The sequence below is a fragment of the Papio anubis genome, chromosome 17, assembly GCF_008728515.1.
Source record: "Papio anubis isolate 15944 chromosome 17, Panubis1.0, whole genome shotgun sequence".
Classification (NCBI taxonomy): Eukaryota; Metazoa; Chordata; class Mammalia; order Primates; family Cercopithecidae; genus Papio; species Papio anubis.
Window position 1 is genome coordinate 33,421,139 of NC_044992.1, and position 24,763 is coordinate 33,445,901.

At 39.9% G+C, this 24,763-nt stretch overlaps 2 protein-coding genes and 1 pseudogene across 4 annotated transcripts in view; 2 read left to right on the top strand and 1 right to left on the bottom strand.

Moving 5' to 3' along the window:
- The window catches only part of SKA2 (spindle and kinetochore associated complex subunit 2), a 41,762-nt gene extending 18,457 nt beyond the window's left edge, over positions 1-23,305 (top strand). The window contains exons 2-4 of one of the 3 annotated variants that reach the window (XM_009190379.3): positions 6,782-6,868; positions 14,118-14,314; positions 20,921-23,305. In XM_009190379.3, coding sequence (XP_009188643.1) covers positions 6,782-6,868; positions 14,118-14,314; positions 20,921-20,933 — 297 coding nt within the window. In that variant the 3' untranslated portion in view covers positions 20,934-23,305. The remainder of the gene's footprint in view (positions 1-6,781; positions 6,869-14,117; positions 14,315-20,920) is intronic. The other 2 variants (XM_003912831.3, XM_009190380.4) reach the window with 2 other exon arrangements.
- PRR11 (proline rich 11) overlaps positions 1-24,763 on the bottom strand; it is an 88,739-nt gene that overhangs the window by 63,048 nt on the left and 928 nt on the right. The gene's annotated exons all lie outside the window — the stretch shown is intronic.
- LOC116271179 lies at positions 8,690-8,853 on the top strand (annotated as a pseudogene).

Here is a 24,763-nt window from a genome sequence, read left to right on the forward strand (position 1 = left end):
TATTGTGTTCAGAGGGAATTTTTAGTTGACTAGCTTTATAACTTTAGTGATATTAATGTAAAACATAAAAAAACCTTTAATTTTAGGTGAAGAATGTACATTTTTGGATGGGCGTGGTGGCTTATATCTGTAGTTCCAGCACTTTGGGAGGCTAAGGCGGGAGGATCGTTTGAGCTCAGGAGTTCAAGTCCAGCCTGGGTAACATAGCGAGATCTTGTCTGTACAAAAAAATACAAAAATTAGCTGGGTTTGGTAGTGGACATCTGTAGTCCCAGCTACTCAGGAGACTAAGGCAGGAGAATCTCTTGAGTCCAGGAGGTTGAGCCTGCAGTGAGCTGTGATCGTGCCACTGCACTCACCTGGGCAACAAAGCAAGACCCTGTCTCAAAAAGAAAAATAAAAAAGAATTTACGTTTTTTCCACATGTGTGACTCTTAATGGCTTAAATATCATATATAACTTTGTCTAACTACATTAAGAAAACAGTAATGGAAATAGAACTAGAGGCAAGTTATTTCGCTATTTCCTCATTTATAAATTGAAGGGTTCAGAGCAGAGACATTTAAGATTATTTTTCAGCTGAGCATGGTGGCTCACACCTGTAATCCCAGCATTTTTGGAGGCCGAGGTGGGCGGATCACAAGGTTAGAAGATCAAGACCAGCCTGGCCAACATGGTGAAACCCCGTCTCTACTAAAAATACAAAACTTAGCTGGGTATGTCGCATGCCTGTAGTCCCAGCTACTCGGGAGGGTGAGGCATGAGAATCGCTTGAACCCGGGAAGCGGAGGTTGCAGTCAGCCAAGATTGTGCCACTGCACTCCAGCCTGGCAATAGAGAGAGACTCCGTCTAAAAAAAAAAAAAGGAAAAAAAAAGATTATTTTTCTATAAGGATTTCTTTGGCATCTTTTTTGCCCCCTGCTTACACCCTAGCCCACTGACTTCACTAATAAGCCAGTACTGGCCAGGTGCAGTGGTTCACACCTATAATCCTAGCACTTCGGGAGGCCGAGGCCGATGGATCACCTGAGGTGAGGAATTCGAGACCAGCCTGCCCAACATGGCGAAACCCCGACTCTACTAAAAATACAAAAAATGAGCTGGGCGTGGTAGCAGGCGCCTGTAATCCCAGCTACCTGGAAGGCTGAGGCAGGAGAATCACTTGAACCTGGGAGTTGGAGGTTGCAGTGAGCCCCGAGATCGTGCCATTGCACTCCAGCCGGGGAGACAAGAGTGAAACTCGGTCTAAAAAATAATAATAAGTCAGTACTGTCCCTGTGTATTATTACAAGATATTCTCTACAATTTTCCACAGAGGATAACATTCTACCCACAAGCTGTTTTTCTTTTCTTCCTTCCTCCCTTCATTTTGGAGATGGGGTCTCACTATATTGCCCAGGCTGTTGTACAGTAACTATTTACAGAAGAGATTATAACACACTGCAGCCTTGAACTCCTGGGCTCAAGCAATCCTCCTGCTTCAGCTTTTTCAGTAACTGGGACTACAGGTACACATCAAACCTAGCACAAGCTGTTTTTCTTGTCTTTTAAAAAAATATTTAAAAAATTATTTTATATTTTTTAAAAATGTATTTTTTTAGGCTGAGCGTGGTGGCTCACGCCTGTATTGCCCGCACTTTGGGAAGCCAAGGCGGATCACAAGGTCAGGAGATCGAGACCATCCTGGCTAACACGGTGAAACCCCATCTCTACTAAAAATACAAAAAATTAGCTGGCGTGGTGGCTGGTGCCTGTAGTCCCAGCTATTCGGGAGGCTGAAGCAGGAGAATGGTGTGAACCTGGGAGGCGGAGCTTGCAGTGAGCTGAGATCACACCACTGCACTCCAGCTTGGGGGACAGCGAGACTCCATCTCAAAAATATTTTTTAAACATAAATAAATATACAAGATAAAATTTTAAAAAATATTTTAAAAATTATTTTATATTTTTAAAAAATGTTATTTAAAAAAATATTTTTTCAGGCCGGGCACCGTGGAAAATATTTTTTCAGCCACCTTGCCTGGCTAATTTATATAATTTAATTTGTAATGATGGCTATGTTTAATAATTGTCTTGCAAAAAATCTTGACAGTTTAGGCTGGGGGCAATGGCCCGCACCTGTAATCCCAGCACTTTGGGAGGCCAAGGATGGCAGATCACTCGAGGTCAAGAGTTTGAGACCAGCCTGGGCAACATGGTGAAACCCCATTTTACGAAAATGAGTAAAAATTAGCTGGGTGTGGTGGCAGGTGCCTGTAATCCCAGCTACTCAGAGGCTGAGGCAGGAGAATTGCCTGAACCTGGAAGGTGGAGGTTGCAGTGATCGCACCACTATACTATAGCCTGGATGACAGAAGACAGAGACTCTCTCAAAAAAAAAAAAAAAAAAAAAAGAAAAAAAAAATGACAGTTTAGTTGATTTCATCATACCATTGATTAGAAGGGTACTCTTTGGTATCTTCCTAAAATAGAAGTTATTTAAAAGTAGAAACCGCCTCTTTTTGGTACCATTTGATGATTAACACATTTTGGGCCCCTAGGCATTACAGGAAACCAGAGCAGAAACCTCTCTTAAAAAGATGCCAGGCCGGTGACTCACACCTGTAATCCCAGAACTTTGGGAGGCTGAGGCAGGCCGCTCGCCTGAGGTCAGGAGTTAGAGACCAGTCTGGCCAATATGGTGAAACCCTGTCTCTACTAAAAATACAAAAATCAGCTGGGCGTAGTGGCATGTGCCTATAGTCCCAGCTACTTGGGAGGCTGAGGTGGGAAGATCTCTTGAGCCTGGGAGGTTGGGGCTGTAGTGAGCCGAGATGTTGCCACTGTACTCCAGCCTGTGTGACAGAGCGAGACCTTGTCTCAAAAAAATAAATAAATGAAAAAAATATATATATAATATTTATATATATGAATATAGTCTACATTTTGGAGTTTTGTGTCCCCCAAACTCATCATGTTTTGTGACATATATGTTAGATTATTGTAAAGATCTTTCAGACCTTGGAGGTCTCACTTGCCAAATTTAGGACAATTTAGGCCTGTGGTCCCAGCTCTCAGGAGGCTGAGGGAGAATTGCTTAAACCCTGGACGCAGAGGCTGTAGTGAGCCAAGACTGTGCCACTGCACTCCGGCCTGGGCGACAGAGCAAAACTCTTCTCAAAAAAAAATAAAAATAAAAAAAGGAAATTTACTGTTCAAGGAACTACATGAGATTATGCTAAACTTCAAGCACAACTAAAATATCAAGTTAAAAAATATGTAAGCTTAATAATTTGTTTCATAAACATGTTAAGGGTTCCTAGAATAGAGATTGTCTTAGGAATCTCTGGAGCCACAAATTCCATAATTTATGGTAAACTAAATGACTAAAACAAGCTTTAAAGACTCGTATTTAAAGTTGTGCTTAAGAATGTTATATAACTCATTGAAAAAAGCTATGGAATTGTGGTCTGTTTAGTAATTAAGACAAACAAGAAAATCAGGTCTTGAGTGCTCAGTCTTTGTTAACTTTGATTTGCTCTGGCTCCTGGTGTCTCCTCATTCTCTCCATCCACATGTTTGATGGGTTAGTGTACTTTTCTTATTTATAGGAAAAGATAATCCCTAAGTATGTCTTAGTATGAGAAATTATGCTAATAGGAATATCTTAATACACACACAAACACAAACAGTATTTTTAAGGAGGTGTAATTATTGATTAATTTAATCATGGCATCTCATCTGACAAATATATAGGATAAATGAAAAGCTTCCACTTTTTGGAAATCATTTTAAACCCACTTTGTAATTATGTACCCAACATTAATTTTTCTGGCATAGAACGACTCCCTGATGTTAGAGATAGAAATCAGATATTGACCTGGAAAATATGTTTAAAAACAAAAACTTTCTCTTTTATCTGTACCCTCCCCCCCAAGTTTTGGCTATAAAGATAGAATTTTGGTCATTACAGAGTTTTCCATTCCAATTTAGGTCAATGATAAGAGAAATTATTAGTGATGGAAACTAGTTTATTTCTGAAATTCTGTTCAGTGATGACAGCTTCTGACCTTAGAAGCATTTGAATTTCTGACAGCCATTTTGTCTTACTCTACATTTGAAAGTAAGGTCTTAATAGAACCTTTTTTTTTTTTTAGACAGAGTCTTGCTCTGTCACTGAGGCTGGAGTGCAGTGGTGTGATCTCGGCTCACTGCAAGCTCTGTCTCCCGGGTTCATGCCTTTCTCCTGCCTCAGCCTCCTGAGTAGCTGGGACTACAGGCGCCTGCTGCCACGCCCGGCTAATTATTTTGTATTTTTAGTAGAGACAGGGTTTCACCATGTTAGCCAGGATGGTCTCGATCTCCTGACCTCGTGATCTGCCCGCCTTGGCCTCCCAAAGTGCTGGGATTACAGGCATGAGCCACCGCACCCGGCCCCTAATAGAACCTTTTATATACTAAAAATAACTGTACATCATTTCTTGTTAGACCTGAGAACTGCTTTTAACAGTTTTTCTCCTTCCACTTAGGCTTCACGATTTCGAGAATCAATCTTTAGTTCAGTAATAAAGTTCATAATAAGAGCAGCACCCTCCCAGCAAACAGCCTCCTATGTTTTGGGCTAGAAATAGGAGACCATACCTGTGGAAATCATGTTTTCCTTTCTGTAGTAAACTCTAAGGACCATGGTTATATCCCTGATAAACTCAAGGCAGTGTATGCTTTAAGGTCCTGTAAAAGATGCTGAATTTCAAGAAGTTACGAATAATTCATTGATTATACCACTTGCAGAAATAAACTACTTTTAGGCTGGACACGGTGGCTCACACCTGCAATCCCAGCACTTCGGGAGGCTGAGGCAGGAGGACTGCTTGAGCCCAGCATGGGCAACATAATGAGATCCTGTCTCTACAAAAAATCAAAAATTAGCTGGGTGCCATGGCATGTGCCTGTAGTCCCAGGTGCACTCGGAAGGGCTAGGATCCCATGAGCCCAGGAGTTTGAGACTTCAGTGAGCTCTGATGGTGCCACAACACTTCAGCCTGGGCTACAGAGCAAACCCTGTCTCATAAAAGAGAAAAAGAAACTTCTTTTTAACACTGTCACGTATCTGTCTCAACTTTCTGTATGTATACACCTCTTTTACAAAAAGAGGCCATAACATACTTAAGGCTGTTTTTGTATTTAACAAGTCATAAATATAGTGTCATGTCAAATCTGTCTATATATTATCATTTTAAAAACTGATGGCCTTTTAAAAGGTTAAATAGCTGTTCATTACAAATACTACAGAAAGAATAAAATGTGAAAGCCCCCCCGTAAGTATTTTGTTGTATACCATCATTTTCATTACAAATCCTACAGAAATAGAGCAAAATGTGAAAGCTCCCCCTTAAGTATTTTTTGTATACCATCAGTTTCAATAACGGCATGGTATTCCAAATATTGATGTCTATTTATTTACTTATTTATGAGATAGAGTCTTGCTCTGTCACCCAGGCAGGAGTGCAGTGGCCGATCTTGGCTCACTGCAACTTCCGCCTGCTCAGTTCAACCGATTCTAGTGCCTCAGCTCTACCCAAATAGCTGGGACCACAGGCACATGCCACTATGCCCAGCTAATTTTAGTATTTTTAGTAGAGATGGGTTTTTGCCATGTTGACCAGGCTAGCCTTGAACTCCTGGGCTCAAGTGACCTGCCCGCCTCAGCTGCCCAAGTGCTGGGATTACAGGGATGAGCCACCATGCCTGGCCCCAAATACTTAATATTATTTTTTTTTTTATGGAGATGGAGTTTCATGCTTGTCGCCCAGGCTGGAGTGCAGTGTCACAATCTTGGCTCACTGCAGCCTCCACCTCCAGGGTTCAAGCGATTCTCCTGCCTCAGTCCCCCGAGTAACTGGGATTACAGGCTCCTGCCACCACGCACAGCTAATTTTTGTATTTTTAGTAGAGACGACGTTTCGCCATGTCAGCCAGGCTGGTCTCAAACTCCTGACCTCAGGTGATCCACCTGCCTTGGCCTCCCAAAGTGCTGGGATTACAGGAATGAACCACTGTGCCCGGCAGATATTGATATTTTTAAATGTAACTTTTCACTTAAATTCAGGCATCCTATATCCATAATGGCCTCAGGGTGGTAGTTCTCCCCTTTTTTCTTCCTTGGAGGTTTACTACAGATCAAGTTCCCATGCTGGCACCCAGGTTCAGTAAATTGGGGTTATTCAGACTATTACTCCTATATCGTATGTAGCTTTTCTTGTGAAATTTGTGACTTTTTAAGCCTTCTTAATTTTCGTGGCACATAGCTGTAGCTCTTTGATCAATGGGATTGCAAATAAAGGTAACAATATGAGTATTCCTGAAATAAATTTGTTCTGTGTTTTAACTTGAAACTGTATTTTCTACCAGAGGCAGAAAAACACTGCCTAACTGATGAGAGTATCAGTGACCCTAGGAAATTCTTGAAGTTTTTTGTATTAATTACAAAAAACTTTTTTATATTAGTTTATTAGTTTTTTGTATTAATATCTGACAGTGACTACTCAGTATCTTGATTTTGGCTCAAAATGTAAGACAGAGGCATACAGAAATGACTTTAAAATGTTAACTACTTTTTAAATTTTTAATAGAGCATAGTTATTATGGATAATGGATATTTTATATACTTTTTATTTCCACATTTTCAAATGAGTATGTATCACTTATTGAAATACTAACAAATGTAAAGAGAAAAAATAAAGTATCATGTTTACTATTACTCTTTTGGTTTATACAATAATGATTTGTGGTGATCTTTAGTTCCAGAAAGCTGAGTCTGATCTGGATTACATTCAATACAGGTTGGAATATGAAATCAAGACTAATCATCCTGATTCAGCAAGCGAGGTAATCTCCGAAATAAATAAGCTTAAAAAAAAAAAAAAAAAAGCCTTAACTGAACACTTTAGAATTTTCTGATAGCATTCCTAATAGTAATAGATCATAAGAATTATATTATTAAGTTTATAGAATCTTAAAATCTTGTCATTGTGTTGGAAGCTTGGTTATAGCATACTGGAGAAATAGTATCAATAGTCCATGAAATTTGTGGCTACTTTTTTCCCCCTAACCTTTAAAAAATAATCATTGAGTTCAGAGGTACAAGCTACTGTGGCAGCCCCTGAAATTCCAAGAGAGAATATAGGTACCTCTAGGGCAGTTGTTCTTTAGTAAGTTTGAGGGGAGAAGTCCTGGCATTCAGCATATTCTCTGAGGAAGGTAATGATACACTATTAGATTTTTTTGGTTGTATTTTATGAATAGTGATTTCCACATAAAGCTATGTATTTAATTATTCTAAGTTTAGGTTGATTAGAAACATTAACTCTGCTTTATGTCATAAAATCGTATACATATATGTCCATGGGGGTGAAAGCAAGTAATATCCAAGCATCATCTGTTAACATTAACACTAAAATCACTAATTTAATAATGTGTATCTTTTTTTCCCCCAAAGCCCAGGTATCAGGCTTATTATCTTTTTTTTTTTTTTTTTTTGAGACGGATCACTCTGTCACCCAGGCTGGAAGTGCAGTGGTGCAATCTCAGCTCACCACAACCTCCACTTCCTGGGTTCAAGCGATTCTCTTGCCTCAGTCTCCCAAGTAGCTGGGATTACAGGTGTGCGCCACAATGCTTGGCTAATTTTTTTTTTTGTATCTTTAGTAGAGACAGGGTTTTACCATGTTGGCCAGGCTGGTCTCGAACTCCTGACCTCAAGTGATCCGCGTACCTCAGCCTCTCAAAGTGTGGGGATTACAGACATGAGCCACCATGCCCAACCAATATTTGTCTTTGATAGCACTTGCCAGCAGACGAGAAATATTGCGTTTTACAGTTAAAAAAAATTCCATAAAATTAAAAACATTTTTTTGGATTGGGTAGAAGTACAAGTTAAACTAACATTTTATACAAAATTGGGAAAATTTCATGAATGTTTAGTTTTTACTGTTTATTTCATGGAATGCTAGAATTCTATGGGAGTGTAGTTTGTACTGTTCTACCTCCCTATTCTTTTCTCTCTCTCTTTTTTCTTCCTTTTCTTTTCTTTTTCTTTCTCTCTCCCCCTCCCTGTCTTTCTCTCTCTTCCTCCCTCACTCCCTCCCTCTCTTTTTCTCTCTTCCTTCCCTTCCCCTTCCCCTCTTTTCCTCCCTTCCTCCTTTCCTTCCTTCCTTCCCTCCTTCCCTCTTTCTCTCCTTCCTTCCTTCCCTCCCTCCCTCTTTTCCTTCCTCCCGTCCTTCTTCTCCCTCCCTTTCCTCTCTTCCCTTCCTTTTCCTTCCTTCTGTTGCCCAGGCTGGAGTTCAGTGGTACGATCTTGGGTCACTGCAGCCTCGGCCTCCCAGGTTCAAGGGATTCTCCCTCCTCAGCCTCCCGAGTAGCTCGGATTACAGGCTCAGGCCACCATGCTTGGCTAATTTTTGTATTTTTTAGTAGAGATGGGGTTTCACCATGTTAGTCAGGCTGGTCTCGAACTCCTGACCTCAAGTGATCCACCTGCCTCAGCCTCCTAAAATGCTGGGATTACAGTCGTGAGCCACCACACCTGGCCCCTTCCTTCTTTTTCTTCCTTTCTTTCCTCCCTTCCCTTCCATTCCTTTGTTCCTTTCCTTTCCTCCCCCTGCCTCCCCTTCCTTCCTTTCTTTCTTTTGTCTTAAAGATTGGTGTGACATTGCTTCTCAGCCTTTTGGCTAAGATCAAGTGTAGTATCTGTTCTTATCAGTTTAAAGACTCTGTATGTGTGTGTGTATGTGTGTGTTTTTAAGACAGGGTCTCACTCTGTCACCAGGCTGGAGTGCAGTGACAAAATCTCAGCTCACTTCAGCCTTGACTTCCTGGGTTCAAGCAATCCTCCCACCTCAGTCTGCCACGTGCCTGGAACTATAGGCACATACCACCACACCCAGCTAAAAAAAAAGTGTTGAGATTACAGGTGTGAGCCACCTTGTCCAACCATTCTTGTAACCTTTTATCATCCACTTATGATAAGTAAAACCCTAAATTGGAAGTATTATAGGCACAAAATTAACTAAAGTGCAGCAAACACTAATAAAAGTTTATGAACACTACAGTTTACAAACACTAATAAAAGAATATAGAGGCTCCTGGCCAGGCGCGGTGGCTCATACCTGTAATCCCAGCACTTTGGGAGGCCAAGGCAGGTGGATGACCTGAGGTCAGGAGTTCAAGACCAGCCTGACCAACATGGAGAAACCCCATCTCTACTAAAAAAAAAAAAAAAAATACAAAATTAGCCGGGCGTGGTGGCACATATGCCTGTAATCCCAGCTACTCGGGAGGCTGAGGCAAGAGAATTGCTTGAACCTGGGAAGCAAAGGGTGCGGTGAGCTGAGATCCCGCCATTGCACTCCAGCCTGGGCAACAAGAGCAAAACTCCATCTCAAAAAAAAAAAAAAAAAAGGATATAGTGGTTCCCAAGAGCCAGTTACTCAAATAAAACAGGCTATGTGCACAACAGTTTTTTCCTTTGTGGTATGTTGCTAAGTCCTAACCACAGTCCTAACCTGTCATAAACAGGCCATAAATGCAAATCATGTTGTCCTAAATTACTCACTGCCATGTCAGTCTTACTGATTGAGCTAGTGTCATAAACACATATATTATGGGTAGCTGCCTGACTACCCTGTCCTCTTTTAGCTCTATGGCCATTTATTTCTTATGCTTGATTTATCAAGCATATGCTTTCCTTTCCTAGTTTTGTGAGATCCTCAAGGATTAGTTCTTGCCACTTTTATTTTTTCCTGTATGAATCTGTATTTGGGGAACTCATCATTCTCCTGAGTTATATTAATATGTACAGATCTCTGCATATTTTACTACTGAGCTACATTCCAGTTACCTAAAGATCATTTATAATTAAGTTATGTAATTCATTATCACCTCATGAGGAAGATGATTTCTTCCCTCCTACCAATTTCCCTCCCAGTGTTAAACTTTTTTTTTTCCCCCCCCCAGATAAAGTCTCACTCTGTTGCCCAGACTGGAGTGCAGTGGCATGATCACGGCTGACTGCAGCCTCAACCTCCTGGGCTCAGGTGATCCTCCCACCTCAGTCTCCTGAGTAGGTGGGAATACAGGTGTGTGCCGACACACCTGGTTCTAATTTTTTGCATTTTAGTAGGGATGGGGTTTTGCCATGTTTACTAGGCTGGTCTCGCCTGGGCTCAAGTGATCCTCCTGTCTCAGCCTCCCAAAGTGTTGGGATTATAGGTGTGAGTCATCACCCCTGGCCTAAACTTTTATTTTTGTCAAATTAATTCTTGAATATATTCGAAGAGTTACAGAAATATAAAGCTTATAATTACAAAGAATAATGCTTCACATTCCCACCTTGGAGGATACCACTTCATCTTAGTGTCTTATGGTATTTCCTTTATATTTCTAAATAGTTTGCTTGTACTGCATTTTTATTTTTCCTCATCTGAAACATCTACTAATTTCCTGGATACAAACTGTTATACTTCACATCCTGGCTCTGCCTCTTATTAGCATTGTGATTTTAGCCAAGTCAGTCAACCTTTCTGTACTTTAATTTCCTCATCTGTAAAATGGAAATATTACTACCTACCTCAGAGGTTGAAAATTAGTTAACATATATAACTGTTTAGTCCAGAGTAAGTGCTATATGTTAGCTGTTATCACTAATAATAATCTCCTACTATAGCCCTGTTGTAGTAGCTCACACTTGTAGTCCCAGCTACTTGGGAGGCTGAGGTGGGAGGATCACTTGAGCCCAGCAGTTCAAGTGAGCTATGATTGCACCACTGCACTCCAGCCTAGGTGACAGTGAGATTCTAACTCTTTTTTAAAATTTTTTCCAAGACAGAGTCTTGCTCTGTCGCCCAGGCTGGAGTGCAGTGAACATGATCTTGGCTCACTGCAACCTCTGCCTCCCGGGTTCAAGCGATTCTCCTGCCTCAGCCTCCTGAGTAGCTGGGATTATAGGCACATGCCACCCTGCCCAGCTAATTTTTGTATTTTTAGTAGAGACAGGGTTTCACCATGTTGGCCAGGCTGGTTTCGAACTCCTGACCTCATGATCCACCCGCCTGGGCCTCCCAAAGTGCTCAGATTAGAGGCATGAGCCATCACACCGAGCTGATTCTAACTCTTAAAAAAAAAAGAAGAATTTTGTACTATGGAAGATAAAGTTTAAATACTTTACTACTCATATTTATTCCTATCTTCACAATTTCTATAACTATTGCTTTTATATAAACCCTGTTGAATACTATGTCTGCTTTCCTTTCTTCACAACCTGTTTTTCTAGAGCTAATAATTGTTTTCTTTTTTCCCTTCCATTTGCTTAGGTTTTTTTTTTTTTTTTGAGACAAGGTTTTGCTCTGTCGCCCAGGCTGGGAGCAGGAGTTTGAGACCAGCCTGGGCAACATAGGGAAACCCCATCTCCACAAAAAAATAATTTAAAGCTTGGGTGCAGTGGTTCACGCCTGTAATTCCAGCACTTTGGGAGGCCGAGGTAGGCAGATCACCTGAGGTGAGGAGTTCTAGACCAGCCTGGCCAACATGGCAAAACTTCATCTCTACTAAAAATACAAAAATTAGCTGGGTGTGGTGGCACATACCTTTAGTCCCAGCTACTCTGTGACCATGGCTTATGGCAGTATCTACCTCCCAGGCCCAAGTGATCCTCCCTGCTTAGCCGCCCGAGTAGCACTACAGGCATGTGCCACCACACCCAGCTAATTTAAAAAAAAATAATTATTATTACATATAATATATAATAATATATAATTATATAAATATGTTATATTTATAAATTATATAATATATGTTATATTTATAAATTATATAAATATATAATAAATTTATAATAAATATGTAATTTATATATAATTATATATAATTATTATATTATTTTTTGAGATGGAGTCTTGCTCTGTCACCCAGGCTGGAGTGCAGTGGCATGATCTTGGTTCACTGCAACCTCTGCCTCCTGGGTTCAAGCAATTCTCCCACCTCAGCCTCCCGAGTAGCTGGGACTACAGGCGTACGCCCACATGCCCGGCTAGTTATTATTATTATTATTTGTTTATTATTTTGTATATTATTTGTTTATATTATTATTATTGCCTGAGCTCGAACTCTTGAGCTCAGGCAATCCGCCCACCTCAGCCTCCCAAAGTGCTAGGCTAGGATTACAGGCGTGAGCCACTGTTCCCGGCCTCTTTTTTTTTGTTTGTTTGTTTTTTGAGAGGGAGTTTCGCTGTTGTCACCCAGGCTGGAGTGCAATGGCGCCATCTCGGCTCACTGCAACCTCTGCCTCCCAGGCTCAAGTGATTCTCCTGCCTCAGCCTACTGAGCAGCAAGGACTACAGGCGCCCGCCACAATGCCTGGCTAATTTTTGTATTTTTAGTAGAGACGGGGTTTCCCCACGTTGGCCAGGCTGGTCTCGAACTCCTAACCTCATGTGATCCACCCATCTTGACCTCCCAAAGTGTTGAAATTATAGTCATGAGCCACTGCGCCTGGCATTTCTGGGATTTCTTTACCATTATTTTGGTATTTCCCTTTGTTTTACTCCTGTGTTGGATCATATGTTTCACTTTTTGGTGGTTTATTTCTTTGATCTGGAAGTATATTCTTTAGATGCTTCCCAAGGAAGATTACACAGAAAGTTAACTTTTTGAGATGCTGAATGTTTGAAAAAGTCTTTATTCACCCTTTAACCCTTTATTTGATGAATGGTTTTGTTGAATATAGAATTCGAGATTGGAGATTTTCTCTTAATTTTAACATCATCACTTCGTGGCTTTCTAGCTTCTATTGTTGCTGTTGAAAAATAGATGCCATTCTCATTCCTGATCCTTTGTCTGTGCTTTCCTTCTCAGCCTACCCCAGTCCCTTACCTATCACCTGGAAGTTTCAGAATATTTTTTCTATCCTGCGAAAATTTACAGTTATGGTATAGATCTTTTTATTAATTGTGCTGTCACTTGGTGGGCCTGAAAATACATGAATCTTACCTAATCATAAAAAAAGAAATCTGACAGGGTGCAGTGGCTCACACCTGTAATTCTAGCACTTTGGGAGACTGATGCAGAAGGATCGCTTAAGGCCAGGAGTTTAAGACCAGCCTGGGCGACAGAGTGAGATTCCTGTTTCTATTAAAAAAAAAAAAAAAAAAAAAATTAAAAGAAAGAAAAGAATTACCAAGTGGCAGAAGGGGCCCAATTGAAATGTCTTTTATGGAATAGTGGTAATTTATATTACAAAATAAATCTGGGAAACCAATATAGTTTATAAATACAGTTGGGTTGGCATGAATTTTATATTTTGTATATATATAAATAAATTGATATTTATACATACTTTATCCCCATGATAGTATGTTTACGAATTTTGGCCGGGCGCGGTGGCTCACGCCTGTAATCCCAGCACTTTGGGAGGCCGAGGCATGCGGATCACGAGGTCAGGAAATCAAGACCATCCTGGCTAACACGGTGAAACCCCGTCTCTACTAAAAATATAAAAAAATTAGCCGGGCGTGGTGGCAGGCACCTGTAGTCCCAGCTACTCCGGAGGCTGAGGCAGGAGAATGACGTGAACCCAGGAGACCGAGCTTGCAGTGAGCCAAGATCACGCCACTGCACTCCAGCCTGGGCAATAAGAGTGAGACTCCGTCTCAAAAAAAAAAAAAAAAAAGTTTTATAAGTAGTTTCATGTTGTCTTATTCTTTAAGAACAAGTATAAATAGTGCCTTTTATTGCCTTCCGAATAGCATTTAGAATTGTATTTTAGAAATATATAATTTATTATTGTGAACTATGCATCAAATGTTATATATCTAAGGTGACCCTTATTTGCTGTTTAATAGTGCTAATTTTTTTGGTGGGTTATTTCTGTACCTAGGCTATAAATTTCTTGAGAATAGGATCTAGGTCTTATACTTTTCTCGCTTCCCCATCGCCCATCTGATGTCATGTGGCTGCATAATTAAATACTCAACAGTGTTCAATTAAATGGATGGTAGAATGTGTTGTATGTATACAGTATTTTAATTCTTAAAAAGCTTAATCTTTCATAATTTAATACATGTTAATTTTTTTCCTGATGTAGAAAAATCCAGTTACACTCTTAAAGGAATTGTCAGCAATAAAGTCTCGATATCAAACTTTGTATGCCCGCTTTAAACCAGTTGCTGTTGAGCAGAAAGAGACTAAGAGCCGCATATGTGCTACTGTGAATAAAACTATGAATGTGATACAAAAACTACAGAAGCAAACAGACCTGGAGGTAATGCTTTCAATTGACAGGTTAGATTTGTATAAATTTAGCTCTGAGTGTTGCCTTGAAAAATACACTTGCTGTAACTTAAACTTTGAAACTCAGCAGTCAGTTTGAACTATTGAAAGATTTTCCTGATACCCTGAAGTATAATAGCTCTTATTTCTGTTTATTCAAAAATAAGCATTTGGACTTGACATGGTTAATAAAGAAGTGTGCCGTCTTGAATTATGTAACCATGGCAGAAAACTTGGTAATACTTACTAAATCTAGCAGCTTAGCTGGTTCCTGCAAGTACTAGTGAGAATGAGATGTCTAGAAAATGGTTGGTTAGAGTGCTGTATTAAGGAGCTGTGTCTGGGCATGGCAGAATAATAGCACTGTCTGCCATGAGCATGGGAAGGAGGAAGGCATATGTGATATTTATTTGCCAACTTTGCACTAAATTTTGGCTTAAGATACTTTGAATTATGGGCTTATAGCTAGAGTAAATCAGAAAGGTTAATTACCCAGGTCAGTTTGATCAAGAATACTTTATATTGCAAATGGAGGGGAAAAAATAGAATAACATCTGCTTAGAACGATAAAATGATACCTAAGATGTATCTATTATAATCACAAGGAGATGAATGGCAGAGGAAGAAAGGGCAAATTAAACAGGGAATAGAGGTAATGGGGAGATAGAATTTAAAACAGTAAGGGTTGTGTTACATCCTAGTAAATTAAATGCAAAAAAAGTATGTATATAAGCTTTTATAAATCATCTCAGATCACACATTCTTCATTATATGTGCCTGACAATAGAGCACATAACCTTGTTCTTAGGAAACAAATAGCTGATTAAGTATAGTTCCAGATGTACATGACAACATATCTGTATAGAACCATAAATTTTTTGAAGCACAGAATAAACATGGGTGAGAGGGCAAAGAGAAAATGGTATTTTGAATATCTACAGATTTCCCCCACTGGATATAATAAATCGATGGTGTATTTTTGAGACTACAAATTGGTACATAAAAGTAGTTGTATAGTGATAAAAGATTTCTTTTTTTTCTTTTTTTTTTTTTGAGATGAAGTTTTACTCATTTCCCAGGCTGGAGTGCAATGGCACGACCTCGGCTCACTGCAACCTCTGCCTACCGGGTTCAAGTGATTCTCCTGCCTTAGCCTCCAGAATAGCTGGAATTACAGGTGCCTGCCACAATGCCTGGCTAATTTTTTGCAGTTTTAGTAGACACAGGGTTTCACCGTGTTAGCAAGGATGGTCTTGATTTCCTGACCTCGTGATCCGCACGCCTCGGCCTCCCAAAGTGCTGGGATTACAGGCGTGAGCCACCATATCCAGCCAGTGATGGAAGATTTCAATCATCTGACTATCTGTAAAGGTTTTCAGTTGAAGAAATACCTGAAATGAACAATACTTATGTCAAAGGCTGAAAACTAAGGCAGCTTTTACTTTGGATCACGTTATGGCAAATAAGAAGAAATGATTTAAAAGTTATAAAACTTGAAAGAGGTGGTCATATTTTAGAATCAATGATGACCAAATTGGGAAATGTTGGCTATAGTAAGTCTTGTACCTACTACTTTAAAAATGAGATAGTATGCTGGGCACAGTGGCTCATGCCTATTATCTCGGCACTTTGGGAGGTCAAGGCAGGAGGCTCAGTTGAGGCCAGGAGTTTGAGACTAGCCTGGACAACATAGTGAGACCCTATCTCTACTAAGAAAAAAGAAAAAAATATTTTAAAATTACTGGGCATGGGAGTGCATGCTGGTAGTTCCATCTATTTGGGGCAGAAGGATCCTTTGACTCTAGGAGTTTGAGGCTGCAGTGAGCTATGATTGCACCACTGAATTCCAGCCTGGGTGACAACGTGAGACTGTCCAAAAAATTTTTTTTGAATAAACTAAAATAAAAATGAGATAGTATTAGAAAGTTCAGAGGGAATAGAGATATGATACTTAATCTTCTGAGAGATGTTTAAAAGGGGGGCTTAATAAACCATAATACTGATAAAATTTTTATGATCCAAATGTGAATGGGAATGACATCTGTAGAGCTGATAACCAAAAACAGTTATATGAGCCCAGAGTTTAAAGGACTTGCAAGGTACAATTTGTAAATAAATTTCAAATATTAAAAGGTCATAGGGAGAAACCTGCAAAATCAGTTAGGAAAGCCAAAGGGGCCGGGTGCAGTGGCTCACGTCTGTAATCCCAGCACTTTGGGAGGCCAAGGCGGGAGGATCACGAGGCCAGGAGATCCGAGACCATCCTGGCTGATATGGTGAAACCTCGTCTCTACTAAAATAACTAAAAATTAGCCAGGCCTGGTGTTGCATGCCTGTGGTCCCAGCTACTCCGGAGGCTGAGGCAGGGGAATCGCTTGAACCTAGGGGGTGGAGGTTGCAGTGAGCTGAAATCATGCCACTGCACTCCAGCCTGGCAACAGAGTGGGACTCTTTCTCAAAAAAAAAAAAAAGAAAAAAAAAAGAAAGAAAAAGCCAAAGGCAGATTGAGCTAAGGCCTCTGAAATTTTCTAAAATAAGGAAAAGGTTATTTTAAAGGGGCTTTAAAATTATTTGGGGAACAAGAAGGACAAGAAAAGGATAAATTCTCCTTGGAACCAATAGTGCTTTGTTTATAGATAACAAAATGTATATCTTTTCAGGTATTATCTTGCTATAATCTTTATCAATGAGTGGTTTTTCATTTGGAAGGGTAGAAAATATATTTGAATTTATAATATTCAAAAAGAACACTTGAACTGATAATACTAAATACAGAACAGAAAAGGAGGTAGGAGAAAGGTAATACATACTAATTTTGTAATCTTTCTTAGGGGATATTAAGACTGACGAAGAAAAAAAGAGAAAAAACACTGAGGTTTATTTATTTATTTATTTATTTTTTGTTTTTTGAGATGGAGTCTCCCTCTGTTGCCCAGGCTGGAGTACAGTGTCACGATCTTGGCTCACAGCAACTTCGGCCTCCCGGATTCAAGCAATTCTCCTGCCTCAGCCTCCCAAGTGGCTGGGACTACAGGCACATGCCACCACGCCCAGCTGATTTTTTTGTATTTTTAGTAGAGATGGGGTTTCACCAAGTTGGCCAGGCTGGTCTCGATCCCCTGACCGCAAGTGATCCACCTGTCTTGGCCTCTCAAAGTGCTGGGATTACAGATGTGAGCCTCCGTGCCCTCATATTTAAACTGACGTTTAAATATGCTCAATTATAAAGGTGGTCTCATCAAAAGAGAAAAGGGACTAAACTTACACCCAAACAAAAAATAGCAAAACAAACGCCCCAAACATATATAACAATAAATAGAAAATTAAAAAGGCATTAAAAGTAGAATATGTAGTATTCCATGATCTTCCAAAATATGTGTGATAAAGAAGAAAAATTTCTACAAACTTTAGACTGGTTAACTTGACTTTAATTCCTGGAAAAATTATTTGAGAATTTATTAAACAGATGGTCTGAAAGGTTTTGTAGTGATCACAAGGAGCAACATGGATTCATCAGTCTTACAGCTGGGTGTGGCAGTGTGCATCTGTAGTCGCAGCTACTTGGGAGGCTGAGGTGGGACGATTGCTTGAGCCCAGGAGTTAGAGGTTGCAGTGAGCTATGACCACACCACTGCACTCTAGCCTGGGCGATCGAACAAGACCCTGTCTCTAAAACAAAAACAAAACGAAAAACCAAGTCTTGTCAGAATAACATTTCCTTTTTTTGAGGCAGAAGAAGGAAATCCTGTAACTGTTTGGGTTGTAGTAAGACATATGATTGTTTTTCATTTTATCCTTGTGAACATGTTGGGCAAATGTTGGTCTGATCAGTGGAACCAGCTGCATATCAGAATCATATAGGTTCTGTGGCTGTTCTAGATCTGGGCTGTCCTATTTGCATAACCTAATGTGGCTATATAAATTTAAATTTAGGCTGGGCGCAGTGGCTAATGCCTGTAATCCCAGCACTTTGGGAGGCTGAGGCAGGTGGATCACCTGAGGTCAGTAATTCCAGACCAGCCTGGCCAACATGGTGAAACCCCCATCTCTACTAAAGAAATACAAAAAATTAGCCAGGCGTGGTGGCGGGTGCCTGTAATCCCAGCTTCTCGGGAGGCTGAGGCAGGAGAATCTCCTGAATCTGGGAGGTGGAGGTTGCAGTGAGCTGAGATTGCACTCCAGCCTGGGCAACAAGAGTGAAACTCCATTTCAAAGAAAAAAAAAGAAAAAGAAATGAAATTTACATTTAAGGTGGTCAAATGAAAAATAAGCATTAAGTTCTTCACCTACTGATTGGACAGCGCCGATATAGAATATTTCCAGCATCATGGAAAGTTTTATTGGATAATGCCACCCTAGAGATTCTGATTCTGTAGGTCTGGGGTGTTCCAGATTTGGCAGTCTCTCTAGAGATGACCTATATAGTTGGCAGAATTGTAACTACTTGATTCTTCAGGTTGTACCTCCTATTAATTCCCCACATAACCCTTTGTTTCAGGCAGGCTGTCTGTTGGTGCTCTGTGAAAGTCCCTTACAACTTCCCTTCAGCCTCCCTTCTTCTTTTGCTGCTACCTGCTTTTGGTGAATGCTATTGGCTGTTTTTCTTTCTCAGCATCTGTTCTCCTTTCCTGCCTACCAGAGTGTAGACATGCAGTGCATAATTATGTTTTGGTCAACAATGGACCAAATATATATGGCAGTGGTCCCAGAAGATTATAATAGCATATTTTTACGTACTCTTATGTTCAGATGTTTAGATATAAAAATACCATGTGTTACCACTGCCTACAGTATTCAGCACAGTAACATGCTGTACAGATTTGTAGCCCAGGAGCAGTAGGCTATACCATATAGCCTGAGTGTATATATACAATCTCTGTGTAAGTACACTGTGATGTTCACATATGAAACTGCCTAACCATGTATTTCTCAGAACGTATTCCTGTCATTAAGTGACACATGACTATACTGACTTTCTTGAGATGTGTGTTGTCCCTCATAGCCATGTGCCTGAGATGAAGCTGGCCTCATCCTCGGCTCCAGGGGTGCATCTGATTGGCATAGGGAATGGACTTTATTTTTTAACTAACAGTGGTTGAGGAATGGGTTTGTAACCCAAATGACATGTGAGTAAGGATAGTCTGGAAGTAGGTAACCAGGAAGACTTTACTCACTGCTAAGACAACCCTGAGAAGAGAAGGCTTCTTCTGGACACTGTAGAATTGTGATACCTAGAACCGTTAAAGCCATTTGCTGTCAGCTTGAGGGTAAAGGTACCATCCAGGAATATTAGAGCTGTCAGATGGAAAAAACTGAGTCCTTACATTGTTCAGTTGCTGAATAAATCAGCCCGGAAGTCTTTCCTTTTTCTGAAGTTATTGTGGAATGATAATACATTTTCTTTTCTTTATCTTTTTTTTTTTTTTTTTTTTTTGAGACAGAGTTTCACTCTTATTGCCCAGGCTGGAGTGCAGTGGCGCAATCTCAGCTCACTGCAACCTCCGCCTCCCAGGTTCAAGCAGTTCTCCTGCCTCAACCTCCCGAGTAGCTAGGATTACAAGCGCCCGCCACCATGCCCAGCTAATATTTTGTATTTTTAGTAGAGATGAAGTTTCACCATGTTGGTCAGGCCGGTTTCAAACTCCTGACCTCAGGTGATCCACCCACCTCGGCCTTCCAAAGTGCTGGGATTACAGGCATGAGACACCGCATCCAGCCTGTTTTTTCTTTTTTTAAGATGAGGTCTTGCTCTGCTGCCCAGGCTAGAGTGCAGTGACACCATCATGGCTGACTGCAGTCTCGACCTCTCAGGCTCAAGCGTCCTCCCACCACAGCCTCCCGAGCAGCTGGGACCACAGGTGTGTGCCACCATGCCCAGCTAAAAATTTGTGTACTAATAAGTTAAAAATTAGCTACTCAGGAGGCTGAGGTGGGAGGATTGCTTGAGCCCGGGAGGCTGCGGCTGCAGGGAGCCGTGATTGCACCACTGCACTCCAGCCTGGGCAACAGAGTGACCCCGTTTCAAAAATAGAAAAAAAAATTTTGGAAAAAAATTAGATGGTTGCATCTGTACTGAACAACTGTAGACTTTTTTCCTTATCATTTATTCCTTCCACAATATAGTGTAACAACTATGTACATAGCATTTACATTGTATTAGGTATTATAAGTAATCTAGAGATGACTTAAAGTATATAGGAGGATGTGTACAGTTTCTATGCAAATACTACACAATTTCATATAAGGGACTTGAGCTTGAGCATCTGTGGATTTTGTTATCCTGGAACCAATCTCCCACAAATACTGAGGGTTGACTGTACTTTTAGAATATGGCATCCAAACATGACTTCTTTGGTTCTGCTATAATCCTTAAATTGTTTGATTTCTTGGTCTTGTTTCTTCAACTTAATTGCAAGTTCTTTAGAAGCTCAAACATCATAGGACCTTGTATATAAATAGCCAAGTATCTGTTTTTTCCCTTGCCCTTCTAAATCTGTGATTACATATATAGTATAAGCTTAGGGAAACATTTATTGGTCGACAATGCAGAAGTTAACTAAACTGATTTAACAGTCTTTGAAGATGTTTGAAATAAAAATTTTATCATTTATTTTCTAGCTGTCACCACTGACTAAAGAAGAGAAAACTGCGGCAGAGCAATTCAAATCTCACATGCCAGATTTATGAAGAAATGGATCTGGAAAGGAAACTAACAGAGAAGAGCTTAATTCCAGAGAAATTTAGGAAGATGTTTTGTTAACCCTTGATGTCTAGAGATTGGGGGCTGGTGAAGGAGGTTTGGCTTCAATGACTGGATAATGATGTCTTTCATGAGAGAGACTATAAGGGCAGATAATATATGAATAAAGTTCAGCCAAAAGGGTCAAAGGAGAATAAAATGATTTAAATATATGTATACACGCATGCACACACACACTTAGTCTTGCAATTTCAGGCAAGAAAGTCTCAACACTATTTTGCATCTGTTTTCTTTTTCTAAGTCATGATAATGTAGATGTTCTGGTCTATCATAAAAGAATGTTTATGTACATTTCAGTCATTCAATATGTGGCTTTGGAAATTGAAGTATAGCTAAAATATTTGTATTACACATTATATATAATTTCATTTTGTAAATGTTGATTGCGCATGTGGCCACATTATTGTTGAGACTGCTTTTATGTGACCTGTAGTCTCCCACAAAACCTAAAGTAATAACCTGGCTTTTCTGTGATAGCCACTTTTGCGTATTTTTTTTCCCTATTTCCCTTGCCTGCTAATGTTGAGCAGCATGAACTTGCTTTCTGATGCTGTTTTAGACTGTCCCTGTTGTATTTCAATAATACTTTTGTTTTCCTTCAGCCTTTATTACTGTAATTGTTCATTCTACATGAAAGCTAAGAAACTGAAATTAGAAGAGCACTTACCTGCTACTTGCCAATTTTGTGTGAGTGTGTTATATGTGTCAATTTCCCTTTAAAATAACTATGTATTTTAAAATAACTATTGGCAATAAGGAAACTGTTCAAAGTAGAGGCAGATCTTGATACAAAGATGTTAATCACAGGGTTGTTTATGATAGCAATGTACATACACATTTGGCTAGTACTAGGTGAATAGGAAAATAAATCATGTTGTATGTATACAATAAGAGGTCAAGTTGCCAATAAATTATTACTGTTAATGTTCTGGGAAATGCTGAAACTATGCTAAGTGGGGGAGAAGGAAAGCAGGTATTGCAGTTTTGTAATGAAGATTGGGCTTTGGAGTCATATCTGAGATGTAAGTAGCAGGTTTTAAATTCTAGCTATGACCCTGGGCAGATCACTTAACTTTTGAGTGTCAGAATGTTTGGAAGGCAAGACAGTAAAGTGTTTTAATACAGGGTTCAGTATTTAGTAAGCCTTCAATAAGTGATATTACATACATGTAATAAAAACTAAGCATTGAAAGGACTAGGAAAAATGTATCAAATGTTAGTTCTCTGCAGGTTATAGAATTATACTTTTACGTAATTTTAAAATTTCAGTTATGAGCATGTTTGTCCATTAACAAACTTACAATAGCTGAAAAACAGGGTTGTGAGAACAGCTTCACTTAAAATTGTCTTGTCTAGTTTGAGTATTTCAAGAACAGAAAGCTTCCTTTTTTTTTTTTTTTTGAGACGGAGTCTCACTCTGTCGCTCAGGCTGGAGTGCAGTGGTACGCTCTTAGTTAATGCAACCTCCGCCTCCCAGATTCAAGCAGTTCTCTGCCCCACCCTCCCGAGTAGCTGGAATTACAGGTGCCTGCCACGCCTGGCTAATTTTTTGTATTTTTAGTACAGATGGGTTTTCACCATCTTGGCCAGGCTGGTCTTGAACTCCTGATGGTGATCCACCCACCTCAGCCTCGCAAAGTGCTGGGATTACAGGCATAAGCTACCATGCCCAGTCGCCTTTTTTTTAATTACAGAGAAGTAAGTTACACCTTAGTATCAGATATTAATTTTCTTCAGTGTTCAGGCAATTAGTATTTAGAAAGTTCTTGTCATGAGATGGCTCTGGGATGTGATAATGATTGTTGGGATTGAAAAAATGGTAGTATCATGGAGAGATCATAATAAATTCTTATTATAATAGTATTAAAAGTGGTTTTGCTTTCAGTTAGGGAGAAAAATTAGATTGTACTATTTTTCCTCTATGATTTCCTTCAGTTATCTTCCAAATGTTATTTTTCCCCCACAGCCCCCTTAACATTGTTCTCTATGCACTTCTCAATACATTTTCATTTGTTTTTCAAGCCTCTTTGTGGATGACTCCTAAATACAACTTCTTCCTCTAGCTCTAGATCCATATTTCCAATAAAATCCCCTACCTGAATATTGAAATTAAACATGTCCAGAATACTTACTGATTTTACTGTTAATAGCCACTATTCTGTTGTTTGGAATTAAAATCTGTATAACTAATTTGCATCCCTTTATCTTCTTAGTCAATAAAACCTACAATTCTCTCTCTGAAATGGTCATAGTATACAACCTCCACATTATCTTCACACCTCCTTAATTTAGATCTTTTGTTTCTCATCTGGATTATAATTGTTTTATCCTACGTGACTATAGTGTTTTTATGTCTTAAGTTATAAATAATACATGTTTAAGAATTTAAAAATCACAGGGATGGCCAGGCGTGGTGGTTCACGCCTGTAACCCCAGCACTTTGGGAGGTCGAGGCGGGAGGATCACAAGGTCAAGAGATCGAGACCATCCTGGCCAACATGGTGAAACCCCGTCGCTACTAAAAATACAAAAATTAGCTGGGCGTGGTGGCATGTGCCTGTAGTCCCAGCTACTTGGGAGGCTGAGGCAGGGGAATCACTTGACCCCGGGAGGTGGAGGTTGCAGTGAGCTGAGATCGCACCATTGTACACTGGCTTGGTGACAGAGTGAGACTCCGTCTCAAAAAAAACCCCAAAAAACAAACAACAACAACAACAAACAGGCATGTAAATTCTCTAGAGGTAATCTGCAAATAATTTCTTCAGGCATTTCTACATGTATACAAATTTTAAAAAATTTTTTCAACAAAAGTAGGTTGATACTGTGCCTTGTACTGCTGCTGTACTTAATTTTTTTTCATTTCATTATTTTATTTGAGACAGGGTCTCACTCTGTCACCCACGCTAGAGTGCAGTGGCGCTATCATGGCTCACTGTAGCCTCTAGGGCTCAAGCAATCCTTCGGCCTCAGCCTGCCAAGTAGCTGGGACCACAGGTGCATGCCAACAACCCCTGCTAATTTTTGTATATTTTGTAGAGACTGGGTTTCATCATGTTGCCCAGGCTGGTCTCCAACTCCTGAGCTCAAGAGATCTGCCAGCCTCAGCTTCCCAAAGTCCTAGGATACATGAGCCACTGCGCCCGGTCTTCAATTCTAATATATTTTTGTTACGTCACATATCCACCCTTCTTTTTAATAGCTGTAATCTATTATATGGCTATACCATACCTTTTTTTTTTTTTTTTTTTAAGACAGGATCTGGCTCTGTTGCCCAGGTCATAGTGCAGTGGTGTGATCTTGGATCACTGCAGCCTCAAAACTCCTGGGCTCAAGTGATTCTTCCATCTCAGCCTCCAGAGTAGCTGGGACCATAGGTGTGCACCACCATGCCCCCAGCTAAATATATAATCATTTTTATCAGTTCCTTATTGATAGACATTTAAACTCTATAACAGCAAGTTATACAAATAATATAACAAGTTGTAAAACATTAAGTTATTTAGGGATATATATGAAGTTAGGAGATTTTTCTTGTGGGGAGGGCAGCAAGGTCAGCCTTTAAGAGATTCTGATGGAGCAGACCATTGGCTCCCAAACCCCAGGGCTTGGCAATCCATGTGAGTTTAGCATCTTGCCAACTAAATTATTTATTTTGCTCAAGTTATCCTTTTTGCTTGCAACCAACGGCCTCTAATCAGTTG